Here is a 27,089-nt window from a genome sequence, read left to right as displayed (position 1 = left end):
GCCACCAGGGAAGCCCCGTCATCTTTATTTGTATGAAACCAGCTACTGGTAATTCACCGTGCACTCATTAAGAACTCTCTTAGTGCAAGAGAAGGGGAAAGGAAGGCCAATTCCATTTTTATCACGGACTCAACAGCAAGTGGCTTCAACAACGGCATCAGGTGCTTTGCACCAGAATTTCCCCTGGCTTGCTGCACTCCCACAATGTGCAATAAAGTTCCCGCTTCTGTTTTACATCTTTGACACTGAGGCGGAAGATTTGGCCTGAATTTGTGTAATTTAGTTGGGCACAAATATAAGCCATGACTAGTCACATTCATCTCCTAATTAGAAAATCAAACGATAGTACAGGACAGGCAGCAGGCACCCCATCATTTCACCCAACAAAAGCGTGTTGTGTGTGTTGGACCTCTGCAGAGGGAAGAGTCAGTTGAATTGCTTCATGAAGTTAATGAAAAGTGTCCAACAATAGTCGAGTGAAGGATGCAAACCGAGGGCACTGTCAGTTATCTAGAGTGTTCAAATCGTTGCAGTATGGGGAAAGGTTTTGGGAAATCTTTTACCGTCTGTGTGCGAATCATAGGGCTTGTAAAATTCTACGTTGGACGGTCCCTTTTCCGCCCTATTGAAGTGCCAGGTCCTTACAGGAAGAGAGGAGAAGAGTAAAGAGTAGCAGAAGAAATAATTAGCGGAAGGAGAGGGGTTTTTGTATCTGGACATCTTTCTTATGAAGCACATTATGTTGAGGCTGTTGGTTTGGATGCTTCATATTTTTACATCTGGCATAGTGATATCGGTGCTGTTGAATATGTGATTCGCCTGTCGCCTGCTTTTTCCAACAAAGATCAAGAGGAATGTAAACAGGCCCCAAATATACTTTATGTAGGTGTTCGACAGTATTATTTTATATGGCTTGAAATTAGTGAATGGAAACTTTAAAAGAAATTGTTCATATTTTTGCAAGTTTGAAGTGTGCCAGGACTTTGTCAAATTCCCGTTAAAATAAACACGTCAATTTAACCTCCCTTCCAAATTCATTTATATTGCTTTTTTAAAAGGTGTTTTCTACTTTACCTGATGTTTAAATTGGATTCGCTCCTTTATGCTGTTCTTTGCTCTATCCCCCACGTTTTTCTTAAATGAATTACTAATGACAGAGCACTCCATCATTCCCTCTCTACAGCCACTTTAAGGAAAGCATGGTGATCTAAACCTTTTAACCTATTAAACATGATTTTTCCCAATTGAATCAGACCCACCACAGGTGTAATAACTAATCATTTAAACTACACCTGCTATTATGTATTTTTAAGCCATTATGCGTGTTGGATAGATGATAATTCATGTTTATTGTATTGTCCGATGGATCCGTTTTGCCTACACTAGGCTGATTAATGTATTTAAAGAAATAAGAGATGCAATTTTTAAAAAAAATTGATGGAATGCGCCAAGCACTGCATTGAGTGCACCATTAAAACCATCAGAACTTCGCTCTCTGACCAGAAATGCATATACCAAGGACTGTATTAAAAAAGCAAGGTGAAACCTGTGCGTTTTAGTGGTGGGATTCTGTTATCTTTCTCTGTCATGGAAAATTTTGGAAGGAGGAAGGAAAGGTTTATGCTTCTACTGGTGAATGTCAGGAGCTGTGCTGTCAGTATCTCTGGCTTAAGACCTGCTTGTCCACAGTTCCTCTGACACCTGGGACACGTACCAGGGCGTGTGGAGCCTGCCACATGATACAAATGCCGTCATCGTCTTGTGCATTGAAGGTGTACTTTTTCTCCAGGTGAAGAACAATTAACCCCGAGGCATCTGAGCTGTGCAGATTGGCCTTGACCCCGCGGGGCCTGGGGTGGTGTAACTGTGACTAGGCCTCTCCTCCTCTTGTTTTTCTCCTTCACCACTTCCCCTTCGCTCTTATCCCCTTTCCATTTTCTTCCGCCTTCCTTTCTGTTCCATCTCCTCTGCTCGTCCATCTGCCGCCTTCTTCTTCTCCTCTCCCGTTCCCTCCTTCGCCCCACTCCCTTTCCTTTTTCTCTCTTCTGTCTTTCCCCTTCCCATCTCTTCGTTAGAACGCATCCATTTTGTTGATGTTTGTCAGATTTTTCTTGATTTCGGTGCAACCTGAGGAGATCTGGTCGAGGGGCTTGGGGGTGCGTATATAGTTTTGGGGTTCTAAAATCTTGAACATCGATTTTTCTCTAGTCCAGAACTGGTTGGTTGTCACTGCAGTTCATGATGGTGGGTAATACACTCGCAGTGTTGGACAGATTCTAACCAGTCTCAAGGAGCACTCGTGTGTCTTATCACTGACAGGCCCAAATCTGCCAGTCTGGGTACCTGAGTCCGTCCTTGAGGGAGAGGGTCTGAGGCAAGCCTCCCATGGAGGGATCCCAGGGAAAGTATATAAGAGAATTGCCCCGAAGTTCTTTCTTTCTGATTTATCCTATCTTTTGTTACCAGAGAGGTCTGTCTGGTCTCAAGATTAAATTCATATAAAATATGAAGAGGAGATTTGTAACTTGTGTTCAATTTATAGCCACAGTACTTTCTGTTTGAATCTCTGTTCAACTGCTGCCCTTAGTTTGAAGGATCTTAGAAAATTTCCTTATATTTGGCCCCTTAGAAATTTTTTCTTTCAACAACTTATGAGTGAACTGCAGGGCCTGTTTACCTGTACCTTGAGACTACATCATTCTTTTGGTTTTTTTTTTTTATTCTTTTGGTTTTGATGAGATAAATAATGCCAGTCATTTACAATGGCCCCTTTCCTATCGGGGGGCAGGTTGGCATTTCCCACCCGTTGGACTTAGTGTCCAGGGTGGAGAGCAGACAGGCGGCGTGCAAGCACATGCTTCGTGTGTGCTGAGTGATGTGAAGGTTAATACCATCAACAGTTTCCCTTCCATCCCCTACGTGGCTCATTCGTACGTAGGAAGATTTCATTAAATAATATCATTACCAGAGGTAGGTAGATAATCTGTCGGTCTGCCAGCTTGTAGCCATGAAACCCCAAACTTTATCCTTTGATGGCTCTTCAGAATTCAGCTCCATTGCATAAGAGGGACCAGTGTGAGTGGCTCTGTGTGTTGTGTCTTACAGAAGCCTTCCCAGCCAGTGTACGCTTAGCGCTTTGCCAGTCTCTGTCTCTACATCATGGTCTCTTCCTTTCAGACGCTAGCAGCGTAGCTGGGGAAGCAGCCTGAACATTAGAAGACAGTGCAACTGTGTCTTCAGTTACATGGTGCACACTGTAAGCACTGAAGAATTTAAGAGAGTGGGGAGACCAGAGATGATTGCTTATTTAGGGAAGGCTTCGAGGAGTTAACACAGCCTGTGGAAGGGCTGTGCTGCTGCTGCTGTGTGTGTAATGTTTACACAGGTAGAGGCAGGAGAGGGAGGCCTTCTAGAAAAAGGGCATGGTGTGGGCACAGGTGTCGGGACGTGGATAAGCACGGCCAGGGGAGGGCTACCTGCTGAGGAGTGTGAAGAATCAGCTTGAACAGGGAGAACAGGAAAAGATTACTGCAGCTCTTAAAAGCTAGGCCGAGGGGATTAGATTTGATAGAACCAGATACAGGAAGCCAATGAAGGTAGGGAACCAACATAGTCTTTTATTTAAGCAGATTTTAAATGTGAGAAATAAGTGGTTAATTTGACCACAGTATTGTGCTTATTTCTATGGACCTGGGATAAACTTGTAGGATTTTTAATCTTGAAATGCAGACTACTGACGTTTACTTTTCTTCTCTGTTTTATCTCCCCTACCAGATTGCCACAGCAGTGAAGTTTCTACAGAATTCTCGGGTCCGCCATAGCCCACTTGCAACCAGGAGAGCATTCCTTAAGAAGAAAGGTACAGGTTCCCCATGGCCTTGCGCAGTGGCCTGCACAGAGGGGCTGGGGGCAGGGCAGATGGAAGCCATAGTATTGATGAATGATCTCCTATAGCTGTCCCACTGTTGTACGGGTGGGGGTGAGGGGAGCCCCCTGGTAAGGATGCAGCTTCTTTCCTTACAGTAGAGCAGAGGTGGTAGGATTCAAATAATTGTGAGCACCAGACGTAAGGCCAACAACTTAGCCCAGGACAGCCCGGCACAGGCTGCGTTCAGCAGCAGAAGAGGGCCATGGATAAGACTGGGGAGGACTCCTGCTTTCTGGTCTGTTCTTCTGATAATGACCCTGGCTGCAGAATGGCTGGCTTTAGGTTAGGAGGTCAGCTGCTTCAGTAAAGAATGAGGAAGAAAGAAATGAAGGACGAGGGAGATGAGATGACTACACAAGGTCAGGTTAAGGTCAAGCTTGGGGTCAGTCTGATGTACAGATTGAAGTGGTAAATTACTGGTTTTATGGTATTTCTGTAAGCAGGTATGAAATGGATCTTGACAAATTCAATATTGTCCGAAGCAGACAGAATCTGTTTTGGTTTTATTGAAATTTAGGACATGTTTCTTTTTTTTGAGAAATATAAAAAAAAGCCAAATCAAACAAAAAAAAGAAATCTGACTTTTCATTCTTTGAACGTTTAATTTTCTGGAAAGCTAGGAAGTTGTTTAAAGGCCCTTAAATACCATGAGGGAGGGAAGTGAGTTTTCTCCACCCCCACTGAACAAAACTCTTTTTCCTTAAGGAGCTGGAATGTCGGCCTCCAAATTCTGGGTTTTGAGCTTTAAGTCATTAGTGGCTGGAATAGAAGACAGTGTGGTTTGGTGGCATTTCTTAGGTCTGCTCAACGGTATCCCACTGAAGTGATGCCACAGAACCTGGTCCCAGGGCTGTGCTCGCAGGATTTGGGCAGAATCAGCCCAAGCATTTCATTCACAGGCAGCTGTTTAGAGGCAGTCTCAAGGCCGGTCCCTGTGACTGAGTTGATGATGAGGGGTGCTGGGCGCTTCCTGGCGGCGTGATGCTTGCCCCCATCAGTAGGAGATTAGGAGATTATTAAAATTTGGAGTGCGTTGGCTGGCCCCCTCTGCAGCCATCATGCTGTAAAAGAGTTTTTCCTTGAAATATGTGTACCTATGGGGAGTAATTAATCATAAAAGCTTAGGGATTTCAGCTCTCTCATCAAAGCATTGAAGCTGGGGAAAGCTGAGCCTAAAAGCTGTGCTGATTACCCGGGGTAACCTGAGACAAAATCTATGGTTGCCGAGAGATCCTTCGCCCCAGTATATTGTGCAATATTATAACTGCCTGATCTTCTCTTCCACTGACAATGACCAGTTATTCCTCATTTTCTCTCAAACGCAGCTGGGTTAGAATTTCATTTGCAGAAGGTATTTAGAGCAATTTAGAGACAAATGTCTCTGGTGTTTGCTCGGCACTTCCCCACTGCAGGCTTTGCTGAGCAGTTTGAATATCAGGAGCTCCATCTAATCTGTTTAATTTTAATAAATCCCTGACTGGGAGAGGGAGAGAAAAAAAGAAAGAGAGAGAAACTCTGGGCCAAATAATACTTCTTTTGACTTAGTTGGCTAATAATTACTGTAGAAACTGTTCTGTACAGTTATTATTTGTTGCTCCTTAAAAAAACCGCCAAAAAACAGCAATCAATTAATTAATTCAACTAAGAGTGTTTACGCTGCGCTGAGAACAGAACAGACAAAATCCCTGCCCTCTCAGAGCTTCAGTTCTACCAGGAGAAGGCAGATGCAGCCAGTGCTGTGTGGGAATGGGTTGCACTTCTCAGTGGGGTGATTAGAAGGTGTCTCCTCGGGGAGGGTGACATGGGAGCGAAGACCTGAAGGAGATGGGTATTTGTTGGTACAGAGCGGGCAGAATTCCTTCCCAACCCTTAATGTGGTCTAGAGTTTTTAGAATTTTCGGCAGCAGGAAACTGGAGAGACATCCTACCTTTCTTCTTCTAAAGAGAGTTTACCCCACACTCAAACCTAGAGTCACTGGACTTAATCACCCATCTCCATTATCCTCTAAAATGCTGCTTCAGTCAGTAATCATCTGCTTCCGAGTTGCATCCCAATAGGGTAAGTTCTAGCAGGACCTTTCCTGGGCAGAGGATTCCAAGGTTTGATTGGCATCTGGGGAAGAAGAGCCCTCTGTGGCTTTAAACTTCACTTTTCACATTTCCGGCAGTTCCTGGGGTCAGGCACACACGATCCCGGAGCTTGGCACCATCGCTGATGGGTTGGGTTGAGGGAGGAGGGGCTGTTGTGAAGGAGCGCATCTGCCCTGTCCCTGACAGCAGTTGGGAAGGAAAGGGAGTTGGCTCACTGGTCTTTGGGGGTACGGAGCGTGTCTTGAGGGGCGGGACCAAGGTCCTGGCATCCTCCAGTCCTGTCTCCCCACAGGACCCGTTGCACTGGTGGGTTGGAGCGCTGCCTTCGGGCGAGCTCACAGCTACTGTAGTCTCGGCTTTTCCTAGTGAATGTCACTTCGGGGAATTGCATTGGAGCACTGTCTTGAATTATAATCTCAACTTTCTTTCTTTCTTTTTTTTTTTTTAATAAACATCTCTTTCCTGAAAAGGCAAATCCAATTTTGTTTTTCTTTTAATATTATTTAATATTTAATATAGAAATTGAGGCCCCTGTAGTGCATGTCAGTTCAGTGGAAAATGAGGGTTACTTTAGGCGCATCAGCTGAGGTTGTTTTATTGTGAACCCGCAGCCCCGAGCAGGGGCCTCGTCCCCTCTGTTACTGACAGGTTAAATGTGTGCCCTCTGAGTCTGGGGCTGGGGAGGCCGGGGACAGTGGATGGGATAGGGTTGGAAGAGCATTGGTTTGCAAGGGTCTTTTGTGTTCGTGTTTTTTTGTTTTTGTTTCTTCGAGATCTCTTTTGGATGCTTTAAAGTCTGAACATGGAGTCATTAATGAGAAACATGACGTTATTAGAATCATTTATCATTTTCTTTGATGCTTCTACTGCCAGTTTGTGTAATTTACAACATTTCTTTCTTTTATCGGGAATTTTTTGGATGCAAGAGCAAAGCAGCTGTTCACCTTCAGAGTATTAGAATAAGTGTTTTTGTTTTCCTTCCAACCGCTTGATTCTGCAGATGACATCAACTGCAGAGTCAACCACACATGAAGATAATTGGCCTGTGTGTGGGGTGTAAGCCCTCATAGAACTGGTCTATATATAGAAGCAGTTCTTGCCAGGCAGGGATCACATCTGGGGCTTTAAGCAGGCTGCAATCCAGGAGGTTGGAGTAACTTAAAAACAGCAGTAGGGTCAGTCCAGAAAGCTAGAGGTTTGGATATTGTTGTCAGTAGGCTTATGTTGACTTGACACCCTGTCTGACCACAGAATGCAGGAGGCAGTCTGCTTGCAGACACGTTTGGCAGGCTGGGTATAAGGCGGGTAGAAGCGATGCCTGTTCGTGTCGGGTAAAGAGGTAGATGAGGTGGGGAGAAGACAGAGTCGTCTGTTAGCCCCCTCTAATACATCTGTTGCCAAACAGGGTTCTAGAAAAAAGCTGAGCATCATCTGCTTTTTTGTGTAATTCAGCACCTGGGTGGTGCTGGCTGACCCTTTGGCTTGTTGTGCCCTTCTCAAGTGTATAAGTAAAGGGCTGTATTCTCCTTCATCTAATAAATAGTCCGGGGTGGGGGGAGGGTGAAGGAAAAAGAAACAAATAAAACACACCACCATGCTTTCTTATTCTAAAAGGTGAAACAAGATCTTATCTTTCTTCTGTTCCTGGAAGCGGAACCCCCAGTAGCAAAACTGCCTCCTTGCTGGAAATGAGCTTGAGGAGGAAACCTGATGGTCTTCACCTTGGTAGTGGGGTGGAGGTGAAGGGCTTCTGTCACTGGAGTATTTGAAGGGGGAGTGAATTCTTACACAGATTTCAATTTAACTCTCTTTTATTACTTTTCTTTTTTATCATTTACGTCCATTTCATGAGGTAGTTTGCATGTCCTTGAATGGAATCTCGTTACCATGAAAGCTTTTTTAGCATTGATTTCATAACAGTCTTAATTTAATAGCTCCATCATTACTGAGTAGCTCTGGGAGTGGGGCCTTGGCTTTCCAGGTCACTGACCTTTTAATTACAAACCTTGTTCTGATGGCCAGGTTATCGACTGGACAGCTCCCAGCTTGTGCCCCCAGGATGAAAACGAAAATAACTGTGTTTCCTCCCCCATCTCCAGGAAAAAAAAATTGTAACCTCATGTGTTTCTAAAATTAATTTTCTCCTTCAGCTTTGCTTTATAATTAATTCTTTAATGTGTCTTAGTAAAGCCAGAGGATTTTTATAACGCTGTTTTTTCTAGAGCTTGGGTCCAGCGGATAGCGGGGAGGGGGCGGGGAAGAGGGACGAAGAGCTTGCCAGCCACCACCCCATGCTTGATCGGTGTTTCCTCGTCCTCAGAAACTCCTGTGGCTGAGCTGGAAAGAACAGTATTGGCTCTGTGAGGGGCTGTCGGGCCCTTCTGATTCTTTGTTAAAGAGATGTGGATTGTGGCGTCAAGATAAGGATTCATTCCTGCATTTGCGGGAGTCATTGAGCCTTGTGTATCATGGACATTTTAAAGAGACGTTCCTGTTCTTTTCTTTGAGAAAAGAACAGGGTTGGACGAGTTTTCTTTACTGTGTCTTAGCTCTCTGCTAGTTTTGGGTGACTGGAGGGAACTGGGACCCTCCATGTGGGGTTTCTGCTCAGTTGGGAGCTTGGGTCGATCTAGGTTCTCCCTCACTGATGATGAAGAGGGAGAGAAAAAGGGGAGGACTGTGGCCTGTAAGTAGGACGACCATTGGTTCTGGTTTACCCAGGACTGTCCTGGTTTTAACACTGGAATTACTACGTCTTGGGCAGCCCCTGAGGCCATATAAGCCTTACTCAGGAGTGAGAGCTACCGAGAGAGACAAAGCAGGTGTTTTTGGATGCCGGGGGAAGAAGTCCACTAGCAGTTGGTCCCCGAGAGTTCAGCCTGCGTTGAGTGGCATCTTCCTCAAACGCTGCCCGCTTGCACTCCCCTGGCCCGGCCCGGCCCTGCCCTGATGTGGGTCCAGTGCAGGGGGTCTCTGGCGGGGAAGCCGTGCCCTGCAGGCAAGGGAGGGCTGCCGGAGCCGATGCAGAAAGGGCTGTGTGTGGCGGCCGCACGCGTTCCCGAGGATGATTGAGCATCTCCATCCATCTGTTGTGAACGGAAATCTTCCTTCCCTGCCAGTCTTGCATCTGCATATCCGTCACCTGCTGTTCTGGACCAGCCTATTCATCACACTGACTGGTGTTCCCCCCATCAATTTTCCTGCTCCCCTTGTTATCCAAACTTGTCTTAACTCCACAGATTTTTCTCAGCATCCAGGATGAGAGCTAGAGCAGCCAGACTAGCTGAACATCGTGGCTTCCCCATTCAGAGGGGGAGCTGGTAGCACGTGCTCCCTGCCAGACGGCTGAGTCAAGTGGGTTTCTACACTTCACCCTGCGATGAGGGGACAGTAGCACTGAGGAGCTTGGAGGGGGAATCAGCTCTTTTAGATTTACTGAGTTGTTTTGAGATTTTTCTCTGAAAATGAAGAATAGCTCTTCCTTTCTTAACTTGTGTGCCTGGAACAATATTACAAAGAAGAGCAAAGCGACACCCTCATGTACAGTAGTATCATTTTTAAAGGTTTTTTTTTTTTGAAAAGTTAAGATATGTACATGGTTTCAAAAATTCAAACAGCGAAGAAGGATAGACAGTGAAGAAGAAGTCTTCCTGTCATCTCTCGCTCCTGTCGCCCCCACCATCCTCTGTCTCAGAGGATGCTGCTATGAACAGTTTTTGTGTATCATTCCAAAGATCTATCCATATAAAAGCACGTTAATATTTATTAACATAAACACCTTTTAAATACAGTGGTAGCATATTTCACACTTTAGCTTATGCTTGTCATTGTATCTTGGCACTCATTCCACATTAATACATACAGATTTGCTTCATTCTTATCAGTGGCTGTGTAGTATTCCATTGTCTTCCTGTATCATAATTAATGTTTGAGTCAGTCCCAAGTTAGTGGACATTCAGGTTGATTCCTGTCTTTTGTTGTTTCAAACAGTGCCTCAGTGAATATTCTTGCATATGCATTTTCTTAAAATTTCAGGAGATCATGTCCCCCCCCCAAGAAAATAAAACTGTTTTCTAATATAAACATGGCTATAGGTAGACAGAAATTAATAAGAGAAAAAAACCAGTGTAACAAATTATTATTAACACTTAGCACAGATTTGGATTCTGAGGGGACATTCTGGTCACTGGTTACATGAAAAATGCTTTCTTTCTAGAAGAATCCTTTTTTAATCCCATTTTTTGAAGGGATATGGGCTCATAGATATAATTTTTGATTCAAAATAAACATTCAAATAAATGGAAAGCTTCAGAAACTTGAAAGTTAGTACCTGTTTTCAAATGAAGTACAATTCATCAGTATCCATGGGGGGTTGGTTCCAGGACCTCCAGGGATATCAAAATCCAAGGATACTCAAGTCCCTTATATAAAATAACATAGTATTTGCATATACCCTACACACATCCTCCCATATACTTTAAATCATCTCTAATTTTACTTATAATACCCAATACAATGTAAATGATGTAGTTGCCTGTGTTCAGCAAATTCAAGTTTTGCTTTTTGGAACTTCCTGGAATTTTTTTCTCGAATACTTTTCATCCATGGTTGGTTGAATCTGTGGATGTGAAACTGGATATGGAGGGCTAACTGTCGTCTCTCAGTATCCAAGCAGGGATTGGTTCCAGGACCCGCCAGGGATACCAGAATCCATGGAAGCTCAAGTCCTGTAGTCTGCCCTCTGTATCCAGGTTCAGCATCCATGGATTCAGCCCTCCTCAGGTTGTGTAGTACTGTAGTATGTATTGACAAAAATATGCATGTAAGTAGACTTGCGCAGTTCAAACCCGTGTTGTTCAAGGGTCCACTGTATGGCTTAGTTTTCTTTTGTCGTAGTTGGATGTGTGTGGGTCCTGGGCCATAGGTTACGTGGGCAGCCTTTATTCAGTGCCTGGTGTGTGCAGAGTACTATTTATTACATTAGGGCTTCATGAAAGGAAAATGAGGTACTTGTTTTACAGACGAGAAGCTCCTTGGGAGGTGGGAATGGATGCTGAGTGCTTATCAACCCTATCTATGTCTGTCCATGAAACATAGCAGTACCTCAGAAGTCAGCAAAATCTGATGAGGGAGCCATGGAGTATAAAGCTTGGTAGGACTGTGAGCTCCTCAAGGTGGGTGACCACGTCTCACCCTCCTGGCATCCTCAGCAGCGACATAGCAGCCTGGGTCAGGGGCTCATGAACGAGGGTTGAGTGACTGGGTGATGAGAGTTAGAAGACACTTACTGGGGAAAGTTTCAAAAGGATATCAGTTTTCCCTAAGTCTACAGTTTGTTTATTTGTTCAATCCTACATACCTGTAAAATGGTTTCAGAATTGCTATCCCATAGGCCTTTACCCAATACTCTAGTGTTTATATAAACAGTGTTTATATGCAGTTCCTTTGTCTTTAGTCTTATTGAATCCAGTGAAAACACTGTTTTTTCAAAGTTACTTAGGTCAGCAGAGCTCAGTTTTGGCCTAGACATTGAGGGAGGCAGTGGGTGTAGATGGTCGGAGAGGAGTGGGAAGGGCATCATTAGCGAGGGGAGGCTCATGCAGAGACACGTGTGCAGTTGGCTGGGTTGGCCCATGGGGTCCTCGAAAAAGAAGAGAACCGAGGTTGGTGAGATGGGCAGTGAGCAAGGAGCCAGTGTTAGAACTCAATATTATAAATAATAGTTGAGAACACTTTCTGAACCGGTAGAAACTGAAACTCTATTTGAGGACATTACTCTGGGCTCTGTAGTTAAACTGAATTGGCCTGCCGATAATAAGACCAGCCACAAGGAAGGTCCTGCCAAGTCCTTTGTTAGGTGTGGAGAGTAGCAGTAGAAATAGAAATAGAAATGACAACATATTTATGTAGAGAACTTTGTGGTTTACAAAACACATATATTAGTTAATGTCTTCTTCACTGTAAACTTCTCCGTGATTATAGGCAGGTTAATAGATATTTGTTGAATGAATGACTACATGATTTAAATCTCCCATTTTACAGATGAGGAAACTGAGGCACAGAAAGGTTAAGTAGTGCAAATTAATGGCAGAAATAGAACTAGGACCAAGTCGTCTGACTAGAATTCTTTGAACTATACAATCTGCTTTCTGGAAAGGAAGGACAGAACCACAGACATGGTAGAAAAAAAGAGTAAGCCATGCTCAGTAGTAGATGGGATGTGTGAGGTGAGGAGATGGGACTGAAGGTGACCCTCAGGGTTGTTACATTGTGTTAAGAGGCTTTATTGATGTGTAACTGACATACAATAAACTATACATATTTAATTTGTACAATTAAAAAAACTTGACCTATGTATATGTACCTGTGAAACCATTGTTGTAATCAAGAAAATGAACACACTGGGACTTCCCTGGCGGTCCAGTGGTTAAGACTTCGTGCTTCCACTGCAGGGGGTGCGGGTTCGATCCCTGGTCAGAGATCTAAGATCTTGCATGCCATGCGGTGTGGCAAAAAAAAAAAAAAGGACATACTGATCACCCCCCAGATGTTTCCTCATGCCCCTTTGTTCTCTTCTTCCCGCCACCCCCCATAACTCTGGTTCCCAGGCCAACACTGATCTGCTTTCTCTCACTGTAGACTAGCTTGCATTTTCTAGAACTTTATATAAATGGACTTGTGTGGTATGTCTCCCTTTTTTGGTCTGGCTTTTTTTGTTTTTAACTCAGCATGATTATTTTGAGATTCATCCATGTTATTACATGTGTTAGTGGTTCATTACTTTTTCTTGCTGAGTAGTATCCCCTTGTTTGGGTATCCTACAGTTTGTCCATTCACCTGTTGATGGACATTTGAGTTGCTTCCAGGTTTTGGCTATTAAAAGTTAAACCTGCGGGCTTCCCTGGTGGCGCAGTGGTTGAGAGTCCGCTTGCCGATGCAGGGGACACGGGTTCGTGCCCCGGTCCGGGAAGATCCCACATGTCGCAGAGTGGCTGGGCCCGTGAGCCATGGCTGCTGGGCCTGCGCGTTCGGAGCCTGTGCTCCGCAACGGGAGAGGCCACAACAGTGAGAGGCCCGTGTACCGCAAAAAAAAAAAAAAGGTAAACTTGTTGGTATCATAAAAATTCATGCAACAGGAACCTCTAGGAGTTCTGAGCAGAGGGGAATTTAATGTAAGAAGTTAGGCATTTACTCCCTTATGAAAGGGCCGGAGGAGCGGACACAAGGCCACGCCTCCAGGAGTGACTTCCAGAACACTGAAGGACTAACTTGCTGGGAAAGCTGCTCCCTCTGCTTGGCCAGGAAAGTAGGGAATTAGGAGGCTACCACTTGGAACTTTTGAGTTCAAGAGCACACCCTTTTTGCTGTGTTCCAGAGATCAGGAAGTCACTGCTGCCACCACTGCAGTCATTGTGTCCTGACATCCGTAAAAACAGCGACAGGACTTTGGAATATGAACTTAGCTTCTACCTCTGACAGAATTGCCTCTTGACCCTCATGAACGAAGCTGGAGGCTAGAGATTGGACACTGTAGTAGGAAACCTTGGTGTTTCTAGTATTTGCTTGACAATGTCCTGGTGTTTGCAACCTCAAATGCAGCGCGTACAGGTCTTTTGCCTCATTTCCACTTTCTGAATCACCTGTGAGTGCACCTAATTCCCAGCCAGAGTTCTAGTAGCCGAGGAGTCTGGGAAGTGTTGCTGTTAGTGTTCCAGCCTCTGGTATCAGAAGTCCCACTAGAAAGAGGTGGGAGTGGATGCTGAGTGCTATCAGAGGAATCCATAGGAGAAAAAAGATTCACAAATGCAACATAATTGCCCCCAAACAGGGTACCAGCACATTTATATCACAAGCCTCTTTCTTACTGAAGGCTTAACTTGGTATTTTTCAAGCCGTTTCGATAACAGCCTACAAAATGAGGGAAGCATTCATTTTGCTGCAAACGATGCTAACAGAAAGAGTCAGCCAAAAGAGAGTTTGTGTTTTCAGTCTGGAAGCAGGTGGCAGTGGTTTATGTGTAAATATAAAGTATTTCATTCATCACAGAGCAAACTGTGTATATATAGGAGGAAAGGATACTTTTTTAGTTAACTGTTTTTGTTGTTTTCGAGAAGAGCTGGGCCTTTAATTGTTAAGAAAAGCAGTAGTGATGTATCTCCAGTTTGTTCCAGAGATAAATATTGATGTGTTCTGTATCACCACTGGCCTTCTGAGATGATTTTAAGAATACTTATCCCTCCTTTCTGGCCTCACTTGGGGATGCAAGTTCTTCTAATGAGATTTGTCTGCTAAGGGTAGGCAGAGGGACCTTTCACCAGAGGGACTACGTGAGACGTGGGTCTGTTGGAGCTGCTGGAAAATGTTGGAAGTAGGGAGGGACTTCTGAAACTTAGCACAAGGTAGAACTTAAGGCCATCTACTGAAAAATATTTTATGTTGATTGGACGATAATTAGAAAGATTTTTAATTAACTCTGGATAGTAGTCATTCACTAATCCATTGTTATATTTACATTTTTGAGTCTATGCCTTATAAAAATAAATTTATCTGCTGCTGCTGCTGTGTGTGTATTAGAGTATGTGATTTGTGGAGCATAAGTTAGTGTGCTTTTATTTTATTTTTATTTATTTATTATTATTATGTTTTTTGCAGTGCGCGGGCCTCTCACTGTTGTGGCCTCTCCCGTTGTGGAGCACAGGCTCCGGATGCGCAGGCTCAGCGGCCATGGCTCACGGGCCCAGCCGCTCCACGGCATGTGGGATCTTCCCAGACCGGGGCACGAACCCACGTCCCCTGCATCAGCAGGCAGACTCTCAACCACTGTGTCACCAGGGAAGCCCAGCGTGCTCTTATTTTAAATGTACTTTTCATTGTAGACTTGGCTGGGTTGGTCAGTCAACAGCTTTATGTTCTTTCCATTTTTGAAGTAGAGGTAACTCACTAAAGGTCTTCAGTAAGTAGAGTGATGGGGCTCTCGTTCTCTCTCTCTCTCTCTTTTTACACACACATGCACACACACACCAGCTTATATTTAAATTGCGCTAAGAACTGAATGACTGTACTGATTTTTCCATTCCAACTTTAAACAGACCTGTGTTTGAGTTTCTAAAACATTCTGATAGGAGCTGGTCTTCTCAGATCTCACCCCTTTCATCAGTCAGAAGACTTGGGAGTGCTCTAGTCTCTTACTGTTAATGATTCTTTTTAGATTTAAAGCCCTTTAAAGTAATCTTTCTGTAATTAGATTGTTGAGTAGATTGTCTTTAGCAGTATGGTGGTCTTTAAATTTTGTGTAGATTTTCAGTTTGTTAAATGATTGCAAAGGCTTTCATTCATAAAGTTGAAGTTTTCCTTATCATGGCATTTCAGGGGAAAAAAAATCATGACCCCCGGTGATAAATTAAATATCACAACCACATACATGTCATCTTTTCAGTGAAACCTACAGTGCATAGGAATGGGACTCTCTTGCACTCTGTTTTTGGCTTCAAGCTGGATCTGTACTCTTAACCAACAAGAAAAATATTTTGCCACCAACAGTGGTGAACCTGTGAAGCTGAAGAACAAAGCCATACCCTCTTCTGCTTTGTGAGTCACAAACAGAATTGTCAATTAAATTATTCTAATTGCAAATTTTGGGGTCTTGGCCGAAAGAACACAGGTTGAGTTTGAAGAAGAGGCAGTTTAAAAAATCAGTTTAACTTTTACAAACGGAGCTAATTTGTACAGAATGTAATTGGAAGAGAGTAAATACGGAGTTTCGTGATGACCTCTTTTGAGTTCATTTCTGGTATTTACTTATTTTTTTTTCAAAGGCTGTCCTTTACGCAGCCCTGGAAAGAGGAGACTAAGTACTAAAATAAAAATAACAGAAAATAGCACTGTTCTCTGGAAGCCCGTAATACCTGATTTTGAAAGAGTTTTACCATTCATTCGTTCATCCATCCAAGTATTTATTGAGTGCATATTTTTTTTTACTGTGCTGGTCCTGGGACTGAAACTATAATGGTAAATAAAACAGCATTCTGGGGTAGAGACAGACTCCCCCAGAAATGTGAAATGTGCAAAATTGTTACAAGTAAGCAAGGTGCTAGGACAGAGAATATTGGGAGCCAGTATTCTTTGAGCCAGCTCAAAGACGCCAAGGAAGGAAAGGAGGTTGACTTGATCTAGGAACCCATGCTGGGACTGTAGTTGTGAGTGAAAAGAAGAGGGACCCCTCAGCAGCTTCCATCTGGAGATGCCATTGGAAAAAAAAAGGTTCTGTTGGAGTTTCATATCCCCCAATCTGGAATCTTTTGTATCATCAGTTACCAAGTTCAGCTGTATTTACCATGCATTCCTAGTCTGCTGTCTGCTGAGCACTGTGCTAAGTGCAGTTGGGACACAAGTGGTCCATGCCCTCAGAGAACTTGGTGATGAGACAGTAGGAACTACTTAGTAATACAGTTACTGTAATTTATAAGCAAGCCTGAGATGATAGATACAGACTTTATAATAACCACCAGCATATGTATTCTGCTTTATAATTTAAAAGCATTCTCACATGCATTTGCTCATTTAATCTTCACAGTAACCAAGTTATTTCCTCAAAAAATGTGCAAGTGAGCATGGAGATTTACGGAAGTCCACCATATTTGAGGAACGGGTCGCTGTCATCACCGAGTCATTGAATTTCAATGCACCGTCTGCTCATGTGGACCAGGGTGCTCTCCCTGAAGAATCATATTATTAAAAATGAAATTATTTTGCCCATGCCATTTCATAGACATTTCTATTATCAGGAATAGAAGATGAATTTAATTTTAGTTTTATTTAGTTCTGGAGGTTTTCTTCTTGCTGCCTTCCACAAGGGCACAACCCAGAGAGTCCATCCCGATGTTTGGGAAGAGGAAGGCCTGGGCTTGTGGAGGACGGTTCTGTTAGAGAATGCCGTTGACTCTGGTGTTCTGTACAGAGCCTTTTATCAGGACAGGAAAGGGTAAATAGGGCTATCTCTGCAACGGCGGAGAGGTCGAATGGTTACATTACACAATCTTCTAGAGCATCTTGCAGCAAATACATGGGTTATATTAAAAATTGCAATCATATCATTTTTATAGTAAATTGCTGACCTTATGCAGTAGAATCAGCTTTATTGAATTTCGCCAAAAATGCGTTTATAATTCTGCCATACACACGTGATATTCATGTCCTTGCTGTCCATGTGGAAATGTCCCTTTTTACGATGTTAACCAGATTAAATCGACTGTCTCCTGAGCTGCCGAGCCTCACCTTTAAGATCCACTCTCAGGAGTCGGACCTCCACAGAGCAGCACTCACCTCCCTCAGTTCGGATGTCAGCGCACAGAACGCTGGAGTCTGGCACATTAGGAAGCCTTGCCCCAGTGGCACAGGTTTGGCCTTGAGATTATTTCCAGGTGATTCCAGGGCAGTTAATGTATATCATGTATGCTGAATGCTCACAAGGACTTACCATAATTACTGTTTGTTTTGAGGGAATGGTAGGTATTTGTTTAAAAGGATTTCATGCTGAACCAAGAGTATACAGGTACAGTTAGTTCTCAGCTATTCACTTGTGAATATTCATTGCAAAAGTTTAATCTTAAACCAGTTTTCGTTTCTCTGTAGCTCTGCTCCCTCTCTAACCAGTGTGGGATCACGCGGCAAACTAATTTTAATGTTAGTCTAACAGAAGCACAATCAGGAAGTTGTAGTGCATATTTAAAGTGAAACGTCAGAGTTTTTAAGTTACCTGCTTTTTAGAATCATTTGCTTTGAGTTTATCTCTCCTTTTCATATATCTATTATCTACATACCTACACATGTGTTTGTATAAATTGCTGGTTCCCAGACAATTTTGCATACAGAGGCAATATGATACGGTGGAAAAATCATCCATCCATTTACTGACCATTTATTAAATGTACATTTTCTTCACGTCCCAACATTTATGCTAACACTGAAATTACAAAAATAAGGTTTAAATCAGAAGTCTAGTGAGATTCCGTGGTATGCAAACAAGTGTAGGGTGGGTGATAAAATGTTACAGGGGCTGTGATAGGTATTGGTATAGAGGCCCAGAAGAGGGAGTGATCAGTTTCGTGGTGGGTGAGGAGGACCAGCAGGGAAGCGTTGAAAAATGAGGAGGGCACCCTTATAGGAGTCCAAGAGGATTAGTAGTCTTTAGGGTTTGGGGAGTGGTGGTGGCTTTAATCCATGCCAGGGTGGGATGGGAACGTAATCTCCAAGGAAGAAGTGATCCAGAGAATCAGGAAGCAGGCTGGTAAGTTGGAGAGGTAGGCAAGGGTCAGAACTTACATGTGTTAACGCAAGGGTTTGGAGTTTATTGTGTGGACAGCGGGGAAGCCATTGAAGAGTTTTATGTGGTGTAGTAATGGATCCTATTTGTGTTTCAGGAAGCTTGCTCTTTGGGTAGGGTGGGCAGTTAGGAGTTCACTGCAAGAATCCGGGTGAGAAGGGCAGTTGTGAGGATGGAGAGGATGATGAATTAGGGAGAGTGAGGAAGTAGAATCTGCAGGAATTGGTGGCTGAATAGAATCAAGGAATGAAGGAGAGGGAGGAATCCAGGCCTGGCGAGCTGGCCTGGAGGAGAGCAAGTGAAAGAGTGGGAAGAGTACTGGGCCCAGAGTCAGATGGCGTGAGGGAAGGAGGCCTGGAAGGGAAGTCCTGTAGACCCCTGTGATGTGGCCAGGGATTCTGCGGCTGGAGCACCACAGTCAGTCTGTGCCACTGTCATCGTCAAGCTATGCCATGTAGGTCCCCTGGCTCTCAGAGTTGCTTCCACAGGGTGACTGGTAGGCTTACTCCCTCCCCATAGACATTAAGAGGTTTCACTGAAATCTGAGACTTTCTAAAGAAAGAGAAGATGGCATTTGTGAAGCAAGTGTTATTTTATCTGGAAATGGCTTCTCGGTGAGAAGCCTGTCACTGCTTCCTGGTGAAACCTGCCTCTCCTGCCAAGAAGAGGGTCCCACTGAATTGGACCATGGTCATCGTGGGCTGCTGCTCCCACTTGCCCCTGAAAACATCCTCCTGAAAGCCCCTTCTCCCCCCCACCCCCGTCACCTACTCCTTATTTGCTCTTCTCTGAGTTTGTCCATTTCTGTCATGTTTGTATGTATTCCCTCTGATCTTTTCGTTCGTGACAGGTGGCTTTGCTGATGTGGCCTCCAGGGGCTCCCCGCACGCTGGATGACATGGTGGTTACAGTGACCTGACCCTGCAGGCGCCTTGGTTTTCTGGTAGCAGGTGGCCTTCTTGGTACCTTAACTGTCACAGATCGATGAGTCAGAGGGGTAAAAAGGTGTGGAGTTAAGGCAGAGAGCCCAGCGGTCAGAAGCTCCAACAGGAGAGAGGGTGAAAAAGATCTGGTTAGTACATGAAACGACTTCCTGGGAGATGTTGCCAATTTCCAAGTCACCTGTAAGAGGGGTGGAGAAGAGCATTTTGCTTCTTCAGGCTCCTCCTCTGGCGCCGGTCCAGCTCTGCTATAGGGCTCTCAGGCACTGTAGCTGGAAGTCTTCCTTCCCAAGGGCTGCGGCCTTAGACGCCCTTGCAGCTCCATCCGGTTCCATGCCTGGGGCCAAAGTCCATTTGTGTTGACACTGAATTGTGATCTGCAGTTTGGGAAAGCATGTAGGTTGTATGCTTCTGAGTATATCTGAAAGCAGATTTCTCCTCTGTAGGCGCCTTGCTCATTTGTCTAGCCTTTCCACGGAAAACAGCCTCCTTGCTTGATTTGGGGCTGCTTTAAAGCACATGCTGAGCATCTCTGGGCCTCACCCCTCCCGCCTCCTCATTAAAACCACCTGCAGGACTAACTGCCTCCCCCAGCAACTTACACCAGCCCTACCTCGTCTCTCATTGACCATTTCTGGCTGAGACCCTCGCTATAGCAGTTTGCTTTGGTGGCTTTCGCCTCTTCCTTCTGCCTTTTTAAAAATTATGATTAAAAACTTTAAATAAATATTAAATTTAAAAAATGTAAAATGAATGGTTTGGACCTTTGGTATTGTTATCCATTCACCTCTGGTAGAGTCTTCAAGACATTGACCTAAAGAGCCTTCCTCCTTCTTCCTTCCCTATGTACATAGTGGGGAGAAGGATGGGGAAAATGACAGAGAAAAACATGTTAAAAATGATTTTTAGTGTAAAGCAAGACAGGGAAAAATCAATCTTTAAGGAAACCCAAAAAAAGCACCTCTCATTACAGTAATTAAACGGCAGCATTTAACCTATCAGAATATGCTGTATGTGTGAGACAAGCCAGGGAGCTGTGTGTTTGAAATTAGAGCTCTAATCCTCAGGGAAGAGAATAGTTAACTAGTTTGTTTTTGAGGTGCGAGAGCAGAGCTGGGAAGGTGTGAGTGTGTGCCTGTGCGTGTGTGTGTGTGTGTGCGTGTGCTTGTGCTCGTGCTCGTGTGGGTGCAGAGCTGGGGCTGTGTTTACCGGGAATACCCTGGAGGTCGATATTTATCAGCACCTGTGTGCTGTCAAGAAGCACACAAGCTGCTGTTGCCCGTTCATTAGCTTTTCAGAAGAGCCCGGCGTCACCTGTGGCTGGGCATTGCATCAGAATAGTAGAGCTTGCTTCATTCTGGCCCTCTGGGACTCACAGGAACAGATTTGAGAGACAGGATGAGACAGACGGAGAAAGAGAGACACAGGAATTAGGGGAAGGAAGAAAGTGGAATAATTTTCGAGAGTGCACGGCACAGACTCCCCAGGACAAAGCACTACAGCTTGTTGGGCTGGCACTTGGGAAGGGTGGACATTTCGCAGAGCACTGGGCAAAAGGGATGGCTCACAGGCAACCTTCTCCATACAGGGGTCCCCTGCCAGTGTTCACTGCTGTTGGCAGGGTCCCTTTTATGCCGTCAGGCAGTGTTGGGGTTTATGTGAATGACAGAGATTGGCACTGTGTCCTGTCTGCACGCTTTAGTGGCTTAACCTCTGTCTTTCTGTACCCCTGGCTGGAGTTTGGGGCATTGTTCATGCCCTGCCCCTCTGGAAGCTGCTGCATTTTCTCTCTAGATATTCTCAGAGCTTGGCAGCTGCAGTCGGAATTCCACAGGATAGGCTGCCACGTGGCAGAGGGGAGCCTGCCCATCTGTTCCTGTGCCCCTCATTAGGGGATATGCTCTTTGGTGACTTGGGGGGTGGGGGAGTGCTGAGACACATGTGATCCTTTTAGGCTCCCAGTCTCTGTGGTCCCTGTGACGGCAGGACAGGTTTCTACTATACTAATAAGGAGCCCTGGGGATGCTGGTTACAGTGTGATAATTGTCGTCTTGGGCCAGAGGCGTGTTGTGCACTAACCTCATCCTGGGGAAGTGCTGATGAAACCCCGACTCTGCCTCAGTGCCTGATTCGGGGCTGGGGGAGCAGGGGAGGTTGCCAGTGTTTCTCCTGGTTCATTATTACCAGGCTTGCTTGTCTTTGGGGCATTTCATGAAAACTTCTTTAGTTTTCCTTAAGAACTTTGAAGAGCCAATGAGCCTGATGGAAAATTTTCTGTAATAGCTCAGTACAGCAGCACCCTTCACAGATACCAGCTGATTAATCCTCAGAGCGCCCTGGGGGCAGTGGAGGGGACGATAGTGGTTCTGGTGTTTTTTATCCCCATTTTATAGACTGAGAGACTGAGTCACCTGGAAGAGACTGTGGCTTGGGCCAGAGGGAAGGCGCAAATCTGGAAGCTGAGGTTTAGAGCTCCCTACCTTTTGGCTTTTGTTGGAACTACCTTAAGTCATTTAGGAAATCACCCTGGGTTTTGCCTTCCCATCCTTTTTGTTTTTTTCCACTTGCTGCTGTGTCTTAGACATAACTTCATATCCATAAGTATAGATCTCTATTGTCAGTTTTGATCACTGCCAGGTATTCTGCTGAGGGTATATACCATAATTTATTTTAACCCATCCCCGTGATGGACATCTGAGTTATTTTCATTTTTCACCATTATAACAACTCTTCTCTAATATCCTTGAGAAATGGGTATTTTCTTACTTTTTGGGATTACCTTTATAGGGTAAAATCCTTTGAGTTGGAAAAGAAAATGGGCTTGTTTTCATTTTCCTGTCTTTGCTGAACAGCCCCCTAAAGAGGCTGCCGCAGCTTCCAGCCTCAGCACCTAAGGTCAGTGCTCTGAGTATGAGTTCCAGCTCCATGGTGTCCTGCCGGCTGGCTTTCAGGATTTCATCTTTCAGTTAAGCAGTGAAACTTCCCGACCTCAAGAGCTTAGAGATACTTGCCTGTTTGTTTCTTTTATCGTTTTAGTTTTCTTTTATGGAATTTGTTTTGTTGTTAGTAGAGCAACAAGGAATATAACAGTTTTTTCCTCGGGACCAACCTGGTCATCCTAGTATTCATTGAACAATCTATGTCTTCCCCTACCCATTTCACCTGTCACCCTTGTCATGTACTAGACTCTTAAAAATACTGATGTGTGATCAAGGACATTCTTTGATATACTTTTTATTTGTTTTGCTAATACTGCAGTGTCTTTATTACTAGAGATTTGTGACACATTTTATCTGTTACTATAAGTTGTACTCTTTCTTCATTGTTCTTTTTTAGAATATTCCTGGCTTTTCTGGCTCTTGTGTACTTTAAAACTCATTTTTAGAATCACTTTATCACGTCTCCTCTTGTCCTTCTTTATCCCACCCTACCCCTACCCATGGCCAATTAAAAATAAAATCTTTTGAAATTTTGATTGTGATTCAAAATAGAAATGACTTTGGAAAGAATTGCCATCTTTGCAGTGTGTTAGTCTTTCCCTCAACGAATGTGGTGTATCTTTAAAGTAAAACCTGTTCTTCATTGGTGACATTTTACAAAGTTCTTGCATAGTTGCTGTGCATTTCCTTTATTTTTTAATATTTAAATATTTTTATTTAAAATTATTTTAAAATATTTATTTTTAAAAATATGTATTTATTTATTCGGCTGCGCTGGGTCTTAGTTGTGGCATGTGGATCTTTTCTCTCTTGTTTTTTTTTTTTTTTTTTTTTTTAGTTGCAGCATGCAGGATCTTTAGTTGCGGCACACTGGATCTAGTTCCCTGACCAGGGATCGAACCCTAGTGCCCTGCATTGGGAGCACAGAGCCTTAACCACTGGGCCACCAGGGAAGTCCCTAAAATTTAAAAAAGTTTTTTAAATTAATTTTTTTATTGGCATATAGTTGATTTACAATGTTGTGTTAGTTTCTGCTGTATAGCAAAGTGAGTCAGTTTTACATACACATATATCCACTCTTACTTAGATTCTATTCCCAAATAGGGCCTTACAGAGTATTGGATAGAGTTTTCTGTGCTATTCATTAGGTTCTTATTAGTTATCTCTTCCACATAAAGTAGTCTGTATATGTCAATCCCAATCTCCCAATTTATCCCTCCCCCACCTTTTCCCCCTGGTACCACAAATTTGCATTTTCTTTAATTCTAAGTATTTTTTATTTATTATTGTTGCTGTGGGACCGTGACTTTCATTATATTTTCTAACAGATCTTTGCTAATATTCAGGAAAGCTATTGATGTCTCTGTTTTTAAAAGTCATCATTGTTTTCTCTTTAATAGTCCTAATTGTTCTTATCAGATCTTTTAGGTCTTCTCAGTAGTATATCATGTGAAAAATAGTAATATTTCTCACTTGCAGTGTTACATGACTTTATAATTATTTTGGCTGGGCCTCCTAGAACAGTATTAATTGAATATGTGTGCCCAAGGAGTAAAATGGGTCTGATTTCATTACCTCCTTCTCTTCAAAGCATTAATTTAGAAGTGAAGGGCATAGGAATACAAAAGAAATAGAAGAGAAATAATCATCGTGATCCCTAGACTCTTCAAAGCTCTTGTTCTCCATGGGACTCTCTTTTCACCTGTATTGGCCAGTATTTATTCTTTGCTCAAAATTGTTTGACATGCTCATAGTGGCATTGTATCAGAGGAGAAAGTCAACGTTATTTCTCTTTTTTCAGGCAGAAAAGCTGACAGTGGACGTGGCTTCCAGAAGTCACTTGGCCAGTTTAGCTTAATGAGTAGATGTTGAGAGTCACTGCTCCTCATGTGAAACAAAGCCCCACCAGGGAGCAGAATATAGGGGCACTGGTTCATCATCGGAGCTGCCATGTTTGCTTGCACCACTGCAGCCCTTCCTACAAACCGTGTAAGGTCTGAGTAGGAAAGGGCACATTTTTGTCTGAAAGAGCACATAAACATGAATACTGTGGGACATCAAAGTAACTGTTTGTTCTACAGAAGTGGATACCTCCCCGTCTCGAGGACAGTTAACACTAACGGCAAGCTCTGTGTCCTCAGGGCACAGATTATGTGACAACGGAGCAGTGGCGTGTTGCGGGTAGGGCACGGGTGTTTGAACTCTCGCCGCGTCTGGTCCCCTCTGTGCATTGCCACCAGATCATAAGATCCGAGCTCTGCTTTTAGCTCGTCTCTTCCCCGCACGGAAACTTGGGGTAGTTTTTCATTTCTTACAGGATAAAGTCTTGACTGCTTATACTCTTTCCAACCTCATTTTTATCTCCATCTTTTTATTTTGAACAACTTCAAATTTACAGAAAAATTGAATGGTGCAGTGAGCACCCAGATACCTTTCTCCAGTTTCTCAGTTAACATTTTGCCACATTTGCTTTCTCTGTCTGTCTCTCACTGTCTTACACACACACACACACACACACACACACACACACACACACACTTCAGATACCATGCAATGTGGTATCTGAAACCATATCAGTAAACTTGTATAACCTGTTGCATTAAAATCCCTTGGTCTGTCTTGCACTTTGAGTGTATATTTTACTCGTGTAATTTTGTAAAGTCCTGCGTTGATTTTAGGAAAATATGAGTTCACTAAGGTATGCATGGCTTCCAAATGTTCACATTCTATACAAGATAGAAAAAAGCACCCTCAGTATCACCACGATCTCATCAGAATTCTTTAAGTATTGGGAAACTGCCTAGCTCACAGTGGTGGATACACGTTTTCCAAAATTCTAATTTCATTTGAAAGTTGTAATTTTATTACTGACGACAAATACTGTCAGTATGTTTTCCTTGAAACAGTAGGCTCACTTTGTTCAGTTTTGAGGAAGTATCTTCCAAATACTAAAGTCTGACTTATCACAGTTTCTCTGCCCCTCATTCAAGTAAAACTGGTATCCAAGGAAAAAGCAGCTAGGTCAGCTCAACTCAAAACAGTCGCCCAAGTGCTTGTCTGGGTGTCTGTACAGGCCCACCACTGTACTTCAGCACACAGTGGAAGTACTTTATTCTGTCACACAGAATATTATGAAGATGCATACTCAAGTGGCAAAGTTTAATAAAATTAATCATTACTCTTTCATCAAAGACAATCTTAAGTGAAATGGGCTTTTTTTTTTAAATTGCAAGTGCACAGGAACAGAAAATACAGTGAGAAGCCAGTAGTTTTCCCTACCACTGCTTTTGCACTATCACTGTAAATGTCCACACAGTGAAAAAGGCAAATAATGTCTCACTGCTGGCTTAGAGAACAAATTAGTGGTTACTGGGGGGTGGGGAGGGGCGAGGAGCAATAAAGGGGTGGGAGAGTGGGAGATACAAACTGTTGGTGTAAGATAGCCTACAAGGATGTATTGCACAACAGGGGAATACAGCCAGTATTTTGTAATAATTGTAAATGGAGTGTAACCTTAAAAAAAAAAGTGTGATAACCCTCTGAAATAAAGAGTATATAGTGATACTCAAAAGAAAGGAAGAGCAAGAGACAGAAGAGGGAAGGTAAGAAAGCTCTTCTTTAAAGATACTGATAATAAATGCTTAAGAAATCATAAAATTAGAAAAATCATAATATTTAAAAATGCCAAAGACAGCTGATTCAAGCAAGGATCTCCAGTGGATGCTAAAACCACTGAATGAAAGGTTGTTGATTAACAAGATAATATGATCTCAAAGAAGCACTTCTCAGATTACTTATTAATTACAAAGTGGAGAGTATACCTTTACAATGGAGAGATCTGGTAGTCACCTCATCAACAATAAGAAGAATGTGACATTTCTCACCTTCTGATGTGATGCAGTAATAAGTACACAACATTACTTACCAAGCATTCTCACCAAAAATGTTTACTCTTAATCTTATCAAGAGGAAACAGTGAAACAAATCCAAAATGTATGGTATTCTATAAAACAACTGACCTGACCTCCTCAAAAAAGTCAATGACAAGTAAGACAAGAAAAGGCAAGAGGGCAACCGTATGCTAACACATATATATGGAATCTAAAAAAAAAAAAAAAAAAAAAGGTTCTGAAGAACCTGGGGCAGGACAGGAATAAAGATGCAGACATAGAGAGAGTGGACTTAAGGACACGGGGGCGAGAGTGGCACTGAACTATACATACTACCAAATGTAAAATAGATAGCTAGTGGGAAGCAGCCGCATAGCACAAGGAGATCAGCTTGGTGCTTTGTGACCACCTAGAGGGGTGGGATAGGGAGGGTGGGAGGGAGACACAAGAGGGAGGGGATATGGAGATATATGTATACGTATAGCTGATTCACTTTGTTATAAAGCAGAAACTAACAACAATGTAAAACAATTATACTCCAATAAAGATGTTAAAAAAATAATAAAAGGTGTAAAGAGTGTAAAAAAAAAAAAGGAAAGAGGACAGTTGTAGGTAAAAGACACAGCAATGAAATGCCCTGCATGAGCCCAAATTGTCCCCTGATTACAGGCTACTAGAGAAATTTGGGGACAACTGGGGAAATTTAAGTATAGAATATATTTATCAGACGACTTATGGACTTAGTATTAATTTTCTCAGGTGGGATAGTGTGGTGGTGTTATGTGGGAGAATGTCCTATCTTAAGAAACATATGCTGAAGTAACTAGGGTTGAAGTGTCATGATACCTGCAACCTATTTACAAAACAGAAATAGTCACAGATATAGAAAACAAACTTACAGTTACCAAGGGGGTAAGGGTGGGGGGAGGGATAAATTGGTAGATTGGGATTGACATATACACACTACTGTATATAAAA

At 43.2% G+C, this 27,089-nt stretch overlaps 1 protein-coding gene across 3 annotated transcripts in view; it reads left to right on the top strand.

The window, feature by feature from the left end:
- Positions 1 to 27,089, top strand: part of PEX14 (peroxisomal biogenesis factor 14) — a 137,540-nt gene that overhangs the window by 48,107 nt on the left and 62,344 nt on the right. For 2 of the 3 annotated variants that reach the window (XM_027110222.1, XM_027110225.1), the window contains one exon: positions 3,775 to 3,859. In XM_027110222.1, the coding sequence (XP_026966023.1) occupies positions 3,775 to 3,859 (85 nt within the window). Of the gene's footprint in view, positions 1 to 3,358; positions 3,386 to 3,774; positions 3,860 to 27,089 lie in introns of those variants that run through there. The other variant, XM_027110224.1, reaches the window with a different exon arrangement.

Source organism: Aethalodelphis obliquidens, unplaced genomic scaffold (genome assembly GCF_003676395.1).
Source record: "Aethalodelphis obliquidens isolate GAN/ISIS:26980383/991018 unplaced genomic scaffold, ASM367639v1 scaffold9, whole genome shotgun sequence".
Taxonomy (NCBI): domain Eukaryota; kingdom Metazoa; phylum Chordata; class Mammalia; order Artiodactyla; family Delphinidae; genus Aethalodelphis; species Aethalodelphis obliquidens.
The sequence above is the reverse complement of the archived record's forward strand: the minus strand, read 5'-3'. Positions and strand labels throughout refer to the sequence as shown.